Source organism: Ictidomys tridecemlineatus, chromosome 15 (assembly GCF_052094955.1).
Source record: "Ictidomys tridecemlineatus isolate mIctTri1 chromosome 15, mIctTri1.hap1, whole genome shotgun sequence".
NCBI classification, from domain to species: Eukaryota; Metazoa; Chordata; class Mammalia; order Rodentia; family Sciuridae; genus Ictidomys; species Ictidomys tridecemlineatus.
The window spans coordinates 33,076,474-33,086,580 of NC_135491.1; the positions used below are offsets into that span (position 1 = coordinate 33,076,474).

At 58.2% G+C, this 10,107-nt stretch overlaps 1 protein-coding gene and 1 long non-coding RNA gene across 5 annotated transcripts; one reads left to right on the forward strand and one right to left on the reverse strand.

Moving 5' to 3' along the window:
- Nucleotides 1-474: 474 nt before the first annotated feature.
- On the reverse strand, nt 475-3,577 carry Irx3 (iroquois homeobox 3). Its single transcript, XM_013365647.4, has 4 exons — nt 2,923-3,577; nt 1,628-2,753; nt 1,386-1,452; nt 475-918 (listed from the first exon to the last, which is right to left on the reverse strand). Exons 1-4 carry the CDS (start codon nt 3,190-3,192, stop codon nt 864-866), a joined length of 1,518 nt encoding a protein of 505 aa, XP_013221101.3. The 5' UTR covers nt 3,193-3,577; the 3' UTR covers nt 475-863.
- A 303-nt stretch (nt 3,578-3,880) lies between these two features.
- Nucleotides 3,881-9,633, forward strand: LOC110597108 (uncharacterized). Of its 4 annotated transcripts, none has more exons than XR_013430890.1 (3): nt 3,881-6,774; nt 7,230-8,700; nt 8,825-9,633. It is a non-coding gene; the product is annotated as an uncharacterized LOC110597108 (long non-coding RNA). The 4 variants fall into 4 exon arrangements; XR_005731391.2 differs by lacking the exon at nt 3,881-6,774 and having other exon boundaries at nt 6,802-8,271; nt 8,501-8,700; XR_002482989.3 differs by lacking the exon at nt 3,881-6,774 and having other exon boundaries at nt 6,806-8,271; nt 8,588-8,700.
- The last annotated feature ends 474 nt before the right edge of the window (nt 9,634-10,107 follow it).

Here is a 10,107-nt window from a genome sequence, read left to right on the forward strand (position 1 = left end):
GGCCTTGAAGCGGAGCTAGCACAACCTTTGTATGTAAGACTGAGAAAACCTCGATTGTGCCTGTCCAAGAATGGGAACAGGGGGTGACCAGAACCGCCCAGCCTAAGTCCTCCGCGTCCAGACGCTTAGTTTTTCTTCTAAGTCACCAGAGAAGGCTCCAAGGCCCCGCGGTTGCTCCGTGGACCGGTTGTTGGACCCAGTGTTCCAGCTTCTGGTAGGAATACTTGCCCAGTTTCCCACCTGTCTCCTCCGCCCTTGATCTAGGGCGCTCCAGGTACTTCTCCCACCGCTTCCCCGCCTGCGGCGCACCCCGAGTCCAGCCTCTTTGGCGCCTCCTTCGCCATTGCTGTTCTCTAACCACCTCCCTTCCCCTTTCCCGCTGATTCGGGAGATTCTCCAAACAACTGGGGGGGGGGGATCCCCCCAAACCCGAAAGAACCACCAAACAGATCTATCCGGAGGCAGGCGGGCCGATATAGTCAAAGTGGCAACAGCTCATTTATTTAGCCAAAAATAGATACTTTCTTGTACAATTTGGTTCACACATATGTACATTTTTCTGTATATACAAAACAGTCAGACACGCTTATTCTCACTGAAACTCCACCCCCCTCCCCAAATCAATCGAACAAACCAACCTGACAATGGCAGTTAATGTTTGGTGGCACAGAATCGACTTGGGGAGGGATGAGGGGGACTGATTTTATTTCTTTTTCTTTTTTTTTTTTGTTTAGTTTTCTTTTTAGGTATTCATACACGGACATGCTTACAAGTTGTAACTATACAGAGCGATTTGTTGTTGTTGTTGTTTTTACAATTATTACAACGATTTAAAAAGTATTTAAAAAAAAAAAAGAAAAAAACTAGGATGAGGAGAGAGCCGATAAGACCAGAGCCGCATCCAGGTGATTCTGGGGCCTGGAAGAGAGTTGGTGGGAGCAAAGGAGGTGAGATACAGGGACTCGGAGGTCGCCTAGGGCGGACACACCCTACCTGGGGCTGGGGCCTGGGCCGGGAGGTGTCTTAATGCCGTAATCCTGTTCAGCGGAGATGTGTGTGTGGGGGTTAAACAGACAGGCCGAAGGCGCTAGACCCGAAGGTCAGGAAGGAGTGGGCCTCACTGGGAGGCCGCTAGTTCTAAGGGCCTGTTTGCCCGGCCAGCTTAGGGTTCCCAGCTCTAAATCCGCAGGCCGCACCCGGGGGCCTGGACTGGAACTGGCAGCGGTTTCTGCGCCCGTGAGAAGTGATAGTGGAGTGCATTTTGTTCCCTTTTAAAAAACTTCTCGGCCAGGTTCCCCCTGGGGCAATAAACTGTGCTTAAGGCTCGGCCTTCTTCCTCCTCCCGCCTGCCGGCTCCCCACCCCACCGAGCTCGGGGTCTCTTACCGCCTGGGCACGGGCTGGAAAGCTGTCTTGAGTAACTTTTTCTCCACTTCCAAGGCACTACAGCGATCTGAGAGAAGCGAAGGGAGGGAAAAAGAGGCTTTTAGAACGCTCGGTCCAGGCGCCAGAGCGTGGGAGCCGGACGCGGAGCGGAAAGAAAAGCACCTGGGGCCCCCCAGCCCTGTCCATCCCCGGATCGGGTCTCCCAGAACCCCCTCCCTCTGAGCCCAGCGCTCGGCAGTCACCTGTTCCGCCCTCGGGCTCCGTGGGTCTAGCGTAGGCGGTGGCGGCAGCCGGGTGACCAGCGGCTCCGGGAAGTCCCAGCAGGTGCTGAGGGGCCGAACCGAGCAGGGAGAGAGGGTGCGGGCGAGGGCCGGGCGGCGGGCCTGGGAACGGCCGGTTGGTCCAAGCCGGGAATTTGCCCAGTGGCGCCGAGACCAGTCTGTGAGCCGCGGCGGCGGCGGCGGCGGCTGCTGCGGGAGAAAGCTGTAGAGCCGGGGGTGCGACCGCTGCCCCAGGAGGAGAACATCCCGTGCCAGGGGGCGAGCGGCGTGGGTTGTCCGGGCTCGTGGCCGTCTCGGCCAGGGACCAGATTTTGGGCTTCTGCAGGGCCGAGGAGGGAGCCGGTGCTGGTGCGCAGGGGTCTAGGCCGGTGGGAGGCGAGGGCGGAGAGGGCGGAGTCCCGGTCACTGGCGGTGGCGCTGGGGCCAGACTCAGGACTGGCAGCGGCCGCTCCTCCAAGCCCTCGGTGCTGTCTTCCGAGTCGCTATTTTTGGAGTCCGAAATGGGTCCCAGGCCTAGGTCACCGTCCCTGCGCGCTGTCCCCGTCAAGGCCAGCTCAGGCCCGGCAGCCGTGCCGTCTAAGTTCTCCAAATCGATCTCCTCGTCTTCGTCGTCGTCTGCCAGGCCCTCGCCCCCCGTGTCCTCCTCCTCCCCCACGAGCTCCTCCTCCTCCAGCTCCAGCTCGCGCTTGCCATCTTCCTCGTCCTCCTCCTCGTCTTCCTCCTCCCTCTCGCTCCCGTAAGCGTTGCCCTCTTCATCCGTGCGACTGCGGGGCGCCCAAGTCATCTTGTTCTCCTTCTTGAGACGCCGGCGTGCATTGGCGAACCAGGTGGACACCTGGGTGAGGGTCATCTTGGTGATGATGGCCAGCATGATCTTCTCGCCCTTGGTGGGGTAGGGGTTCTTGCGGTGCTCGTTGAGCCAGGCCTTGAGCGTGCTGGTGCTCTCTCGGGTGGCGTTCTTGGGACGGGACGGGTCCCCAAACTGGTACTGGCCATACGGGTAGAAAGCGGGGTGCGGGTGCGGAAACGCTGCGGCCGCGGCCGGATGCTGCACCCCAGGGCTGTCCTTCAGCTCATACTGAGCGCCCTGTACGCACATGGAAAAGGAAGGGGACACGCGCGGAGGGAGCGCGGGTGAGCTCCAACAGTCGCCGCCTCCACCCTCCTGGCCCAGACCCTAGTAGTCTACTCCCGCGCGCTCACCTCGCCCGGCGCCCTAGCTCCAACCCTCTTTCCCGGGTTCCCCCAGCTCTTACCAGCTGCGGGAAGATGGGCAGCTCCGCGGCGTAGGGCAGGAAGGCGCCGTAGCCTTGGGCGGCGGCGGCGGCGGCAGCGGCCGCAGCGTAGGGCGCCCCGTACACGGACGAGAGCACGTTGGATAGGGACCCAGAGGCGGTCAGTTCCGAGGCTCCCGAGCCGGGTCCTCCCCGGGCCCCCGCGCTGCCGCCGCCGCCGCCTGCAGCTCCCGGGCGCTCGGGCGGGTAGAGCGGGCGGATGTACTGGTATCCGAGCTGGGGGAAGGACATGGTGGCCCGCGGGGCACGGACGGAGAGGGGGCCCGGCCCCCGGGGCCGCCGTGCTCAGCGCCGCCCGCGGGCTCCGGCGCGCATCGGGGGCTGGGCCGAGCTGGGGCCGCGCTACCTCCCGCTCTGCGCTGCGCTCCGGGTTCCCCTATTGATCTGCTCCGCGGCGGCGGCGGCGGCGGCGGCGGCGGCGAGGAGCCAGGTCAGGTCCGAACAGATTGGCGGAGATTCCCCGGGCTCCGGGCTCTGATTGACATTTCTACGGGGCCGCAAGCCCCTCCTCTCTGCGCGGCGCTCCCTCCTCTCGGCCGCCGGAGCCGCCTCTCCCCGCGCGGCGTTCCTCACTGCCCTCCTCTCCGCGAGCTGTGTCGCGCCTCGCTTCCTTCGCCCTCCTCTAGTTTTCACTCCCCCTCCTCTCCCTTCCTCTCCCCTCCCCGCGCTGCGCCTCTTCCCCCAGGATCGCTTCCGCTCCTCCGCTGTCCTGGACGCTAGGAACTCTCTCCTTCTCCTTCTCTTTCCCTGGCTCCCTATGGCTTTCCCCCCTTTTTTGTTCCCTTCACTTTTTTTTCTCTCCCTCCTCTCTTAAACCCTTCCCCTGGCTCACGCGCACCACCTCCTCCGACCTTCCTGGCCTTTCTGCGCCCTGGTCTAGGGCGGCCTAAAGTTGCCGACACTCAGGGCGCTGCGCGGGGGGTGTGTGTCCGCGTCCGTGTCTGTGTGTCCGTCCCCGCCCTTCCACCCCCTCCCTCACCCTTTCCCAAATCTCGGGTCTGACGTCTCGCCCTCTTATTCGACTTTTCCTGGCGTCTCCTCGCCGAGTCGCCAATCGCCTGGGCGCCTTACGGGCGAGGCCGCCCACCCCCGCGGATACCGCGCGCGGGGCGGGGCGGGGCGGGAGCCGGGGCGCAGCGAGTCCCTTCCCGCCCCCTCCTGCCTGCGCCGGGAGGGGGAGCGAGAGGCGCTGGGACGCGGGTTAGGACTGGGTCAGCTCGCCCCTCCCCGCCTCCGGCTCCGCGGCGTTTCTCCCCCAGCCGCAGCGACAGGCCCGGGTCGGGACGGACTCTGGGCCAAGGGAGACCCCCGGGTTTTTTTTTTGCCCAGGGCCCCTTTTCAGCTCGCACCCTTCGACTCCCGGCCTCGGAGCGGTCGGGAGGGAGGGAGAAGAGTGTGCGAGGGGTGAGGGAGTGCGTCCTAAAGGCGTTATTAAAGGCCATCTCACTGCCCAGGGGGTGGGGAGTCCACCCTGCACCCGGGAGGACCAAACCGTGCAATTTGCCACATTAACGCCTCCCGGGTGTCGGGGTGCGAAATCCCTGTTGGAAATGGCGGGCTGGGCTCGGTGGCCAAAGGGTGGACCCTCCGGAGGTCTTAGAGAGCCGCGAAGAATCAGCAGAGCCAGAAGGAGTGGAAGAGGGGAGGAACTGGGAGCCAGACGTCGGAGGGCCCAAGAACTTTCAGAGAGTACTTCGAGAAGTTTCTCTATGGGCATTTTTGGGGTCTGTCGAGATCCTCGTTTCACTAGCTCTTTCCCTCGCTCCCAGGTTCCTGCGCCAACCCGTTCTCCTTCGGCATGGATCCTCCCACCGCCGGGGAGGGGTAGGGGGATGGGAGGCAAGACTTTGGGTTGTGTGGTGGAGAATTTCCTAAATCAAACTTGAAATATCAGTATTCAGGCGCCCACCTTCACGGATTGGGGCGTACCGTCAAGAAAGGCATTGAAATGCCCGGAACTGCTGCGGCTCTGGACTAAGTGCCTTAGGCCGCGGCGGCGACCCACTCACGGGCCTGGCCTGAGGCAGTCGTGCCTCGGGGACAACTTGGGGGACGGCGACTCTGCCTTGGAGTGGCCAGCCTCAGCTTGAAGGCGGAAAGCTGCCACCGGGCACTGATGGATCAAGGAATCGAATCCAAATTCCACTGGAGTGGAGGGATCTGGGGGTCTCGGCCCCCGCTGTCTCTGGTCACTGCCGCTCTGGGGACTCAGTTACATAATAAAAAGTTTCTTCTTACCCCACCCCAATTCCTGCCACTTTCTTCCGACTGGTAGATGACTTCCGTGGATTCGAACGCCAAGAATAATGAGGGAAAAGACAAAAGAAAGTTGGGGACGACCAGGTTTAGGATTCCATGGGGGGGAACTGGTGTCTTCCCCAATTGAGTCTGAACTGCTTCCCTTCCTCTGTCCTGCGCCTCTGCCTGATGCTAGGTGTTGGCTTTAGGTGAACCTTGCCGAAGGAGGCGACATCAGGGGCAGCTCCGTGGTCTTGAAATGTCTCCCCGGCGCCTGATTTCGTTTCCAGTTAAACCTTTCAGAGAATGTCATAGGGAATCTTGGGTTCACCTTCCCACGAAAAATCTTAGGGTTGCAAAATCAGGGGTAACATTCCCCAGGGTGTGTTCTAGGTGCAGACCTTGAGGTTCCACAGCCCCGAAATCCTAGAGTTTGCAGGGTGTGGTGGCACCAGACCAGGAGGGCGGTGGGAGAAAGATTCTGAGCTGGGAGAATGGGGGTTGCACTGTTAAGTGCCAGGGTGAAACGCCTGATATTTAATTCATTCTTCCTGAAGGAAAAGAAAAAAAGTAATCATGAGCCTCAGAGATGCTCCTTCTGCATTAACCAGTTAATGACCCAGCTGCGTGGGGAAAGAGGACCCGGAGAGGCCAGACTGCTAAAAGGAACCAGCCACGCCTGGGTGCCCTCCCCCCGCCCCCGGCCCAGGGGGTGAACCTTCACAACACGACCAGAACCCAAGAACCTTGCTTAATTACATCTCTCCACGAGCCCCAGGGAGCAGAAGCCACCTCCCTGGCTACCCTGGTCTCCAGCTGGGAATATTCTTGGCCAGGCCCTGAAATAGGCACCCCACCCCCCAGTCGGGATTCAGCATCTCTAAGGAGCCCCGATGTGGTGCTGGTCCCTCAACTGGACCGTGCTAGTGGAACCCGAATCCGGACTCAACTCGTGGGTCCACGGGCAGTCGAATATTTTCCAAGGATTTTTAATCCAAGAGATTAGGTCAGAGTGGTACTCTCGTATAGCCAGGAAAAGCAGGTGCACGGGAAGTTGATTTGGAAACGACAGCGCGCACAAACTCGCCGCACGCAGAAGCTTCTCCATCATCTCTCCTTCTTCCAGTATTCCTAACGCACAAAGCGCTGTGGAGACTCGCTGCGGACGTTCTTTGAACACAGCCCAGGGCGCAGGGAGTGTACCGAAAGGGTGTCAGTCGCACACACGTGGCGCACATTACAGTGTGCGCTGGACGCGTACCGGAGCCGCTGCCCGACGTGTACCCCGGGCCTGAGGCCCACCAGTTTCAGGGGCTGCTCCGCGCACTGCACACAAGCTTGGAGCCACCAAGGCCCCTTTCCTGCCCCCTCCTCGCCCAGCCCCGCGGTGCGCGCGCGTCCGGGTGGTGGGGAACCCCAGTAGCTCTGTGTTTCCCAGCCAAGGCCCATCTTCTGTCCTTTCTTCCCAAGGCCCGGAGTCCCCCGGCGGCAGTGCAGGCTGGCTATCCCTCGGCTTCCTGCAGACGCCGCCGGCGCGCGCTCCCACCGCTCCCTCCCCCCGCGCTCGGGTTACAGGTTAATGAAATGCTCGTTTTCCTCAGTCATTTGTTTTGTTTTCCTGCAAAGTTCTGATAAGTAGCTAACCAACGAAGCTTGTAATTACAATCTTACAGAAACCGGGCCGATCTGTATATAAATCTCACCATCCAATTACAAGATGTAATAATTTTGCACTCAAGCTGGTAATGAGGTCTAATACTCGTGCATGCGATAATCCCCTCTGGATGCTGGCTTGATCAGATGTTGGCTTTGTAATTAGACGGGCAGAAAATCATTATTTCATGTTCAAATAGAAAATGAGGTTGGTGGGAAGTTAATTTCTCTCCGCTCTGTGAAGCGTAGACAAGAATTTAATGATTTAATTACAGTTGTAAGCCCTTTCCATGAGACTTAAATTGAGCTGAGAATATTTTTTTCCTTCCCTCTCTCTCCCTCTCTCTCTCTTTCGCATTCTCTCTCTCCGCTATTAGCAGCCACACGGACCCAGTGCGTGGCCTGGCATCGCACCGGGAGGAATTCGTATTTGGCCAGGAATCCATCCCAGGAGGCGCGGGTCAGGGATCTCCAGAGCCATCCCGGAAAATGCTGCCGCTCCCTACCAGCCGCCAGGGCCTCGGAGGCCTTCCCGGTGCCTGGAGAAGTGACCGGGAAACTTTGGGGGAAACTTTGCCAACTTCGCTCTCTTGCACGGGAGAAGCCGCCCACCGGAATGGCCGCAGCAGCAGCGGGTCGCGAAGCGCTGGTTGGGCCCCGGGCCAGGCCTACGCTCTCCCCAGCGGCCTGGCCGCCCAGGGAGAGGACGGAGGCCGACCTCCGGGTCTCCTGCGGCTCTGCTCCGCCCCGGAGCCACCCGACCCGGCCCACTCCCCTGGGTCTCGGCGAGGCCCGCGATGTGCAGCGCCCCAAACGATGGCCGATGGCCTAGATGGAAAACCCCGGACCTTAGCGTGAATAATTTTATTTTTCTTTCCCTCTCCAGGGTCGACTTTTTTCCCACCTGCAGTTTCGCTTCCCTCCCTTCCTTTGTTTCCCCCCGTCCCTCGCACTGTCTGTATATTTGATTTCTAGGTCATTCTTTTGGTCTTTCTTCTGCGGCTCCCTAATTTGTTCGGTTTTACACTTTTTCTCAGGGCCACTTATTTGGCTTTTCTCCATCCGGCTCCGTCCCTCTCCTCTTTTGTCCCCGTTTCCCTCTCCTGGTGATGGTGTCCCCCCCCCCCCGCCCCCAACCTGCGTTTGTCCACCTTTCTTTTCTCCTTCTTTCGTCCTAACCCTCCCCTAGTTCCTTCCTCAATTTCTTGGTCCCTGTCGGGTTCTCCTCTCGGTGTCTGTCCCTTCTTCTCTCCCTCTCCAGGATCTGTCCCCTCCCTTCTCCTCCTCTCAGCGGCTGCCTCCCTGGCGCCCCCTCCTCATCATCTCGGGAGATGAATATGTCGCCTTATTGGATGCCGAGGCCAGAGCCGGGTGACGGGGCTCGGAGAGAGTCGCGCATTTTCTTCCTGCATATTGAGGGTATGGTAATGAGCACGTTTGCATTGTTGCACGGCGCTGCTTTTCCTGCCGCAGTTTGGAGTGGGCGAGGGTGGTGTGGACCCCAAAGAGCCCGGCCGTGGGTACCGGCCCTGGCGGCAGCAGCTGTCCCTGGCGCTCGGGGCCCTGGGGAGGAAGTGACCTCGCCGAGCGCGGGGCCCGGCCTTCGCCGGCTTGGCCACAAAGGCGGGCCCTGCTCCCCTCATTAAAGCCTCGTTATGGGAACCCCCGCCTGGCTCGCCGTGGCTCCGGCGCGCTCTCCGCCCAGCGGCCTCTGAGCCCCTCCCCTGGCGTTTAGAGGCCTGTGATGGAGCGCCACCGGGAAATTAGCGCCTGACAACGTCGTCTATTGGCAATAAATTGTTTGCAATTCCGGGTGACACATCGCGGGATCAAACCCAGCCTCAACCTGTAGGTGCTCCGCTCGTTCCTCTTCCATCTTAGAGGGCGCATTGGCGTGGCTTGACCAGGGATGGTGCTCCCAGGACCCTTCTCGGGTCGGGAGCCGGTTCCATTCTGGGCTTCTCCCCGACAGAGCCAGACTCGGTCTCCAAGAGCAGAGGTCCTTCCCCGAGGTTGGCCGAACTCGGGACCCTCGACCCAGGTGCACCTCCCAAAGTGAAGGTTTATCAGAGCCAAGGCGCAAACTGAGCTGAGACCAAGGGAACCGACGTGAGTTGCTGAGAAATCAGAAGCCAAGAGCCTGGTTCTAGACACCGTCGCTCAGAGGACCCTGGACAGGAAGCGTTTGCTCTAACCCCGTGTTCCTTCCTGCTCCCTGTCAGGGGAGTCAGAGTTCCCGGTTCCAAAGAAAAACGTAAAAGTCTGACCTTGCCTGGAATTGCCTGAGGTCAAGTTTCCCCAACTTCAAATTTTTGCTACCACCTCTACTCTTTATTGACTTAACATTTTTTCCTTAAATCAGGTCATTTTAAAAACTCAAATATGTATTTTTTGGATGAAGAGTTGATACTACTATTGGTATGACTGTAAAAAAATTAAAATAATAAAAGGAGCTGTTAGTCACCAGAAAAGGAAATTGTAGAAGATAAAGAGCTAAAAAATCAAGCACTATTCATACATTTTGCCCAGGCTTGGGAAAGACTTCTAGGGGTTCAAGAGCATGTATGTATCATTAGCAAGTGCAGAGGTGTTAAATAGTGAATCTTTCTAGGAAGAAATGAGAACATTGAAAAGAGAATACTTCTTACCCTTCAGTATTCATTTAATTCTCTGCCCTCACTATCTCAAGTCATATTGAGGTTCCCAAGAGCAGCCCTGCTTTGGGATTCGCCTGCATTATTCTGTTGAAGATTATGTAAATAAATTAAGATTAAAGCATAACATACTGAGTTATTATTATTATTTACCACATAATTGTGTTAAGCATTTCAAAACAGTATCACAATTAATTCTTACACTAGGCTTGCAAAGGAGAGACTCTACAGGGTGGCTATGTTTGGTTGTATAGGATGTTCAATGAACAAAGGGCACCCAGCAGATGGGCTAAGAGGGTCTAAAGTCAGCCTTTCTGGGATCACTAAATTGTGTGACTTGGTTTAGAGCTACACTGGTGGAAAAATACCTTTCTCTAATTTGCATAATTTTGTGCAAAGTTGGGGTATGACCTAGCCCTAGTCTTAGGGATTGGACCAGTGCAGCTGTGGGAGCTGGACAAAGCCCAGATTGGAACTCTGTCTACTATTCTTAATCTTGATTCCTTTGGGAGGAAGATCAGGGTCCTTTGGGGATTTGGGAAGAAGGATTATTGGAAGAGTGGCCCCTGGTTTGATTGAAGGAAAGGGAAGCCAGGACACC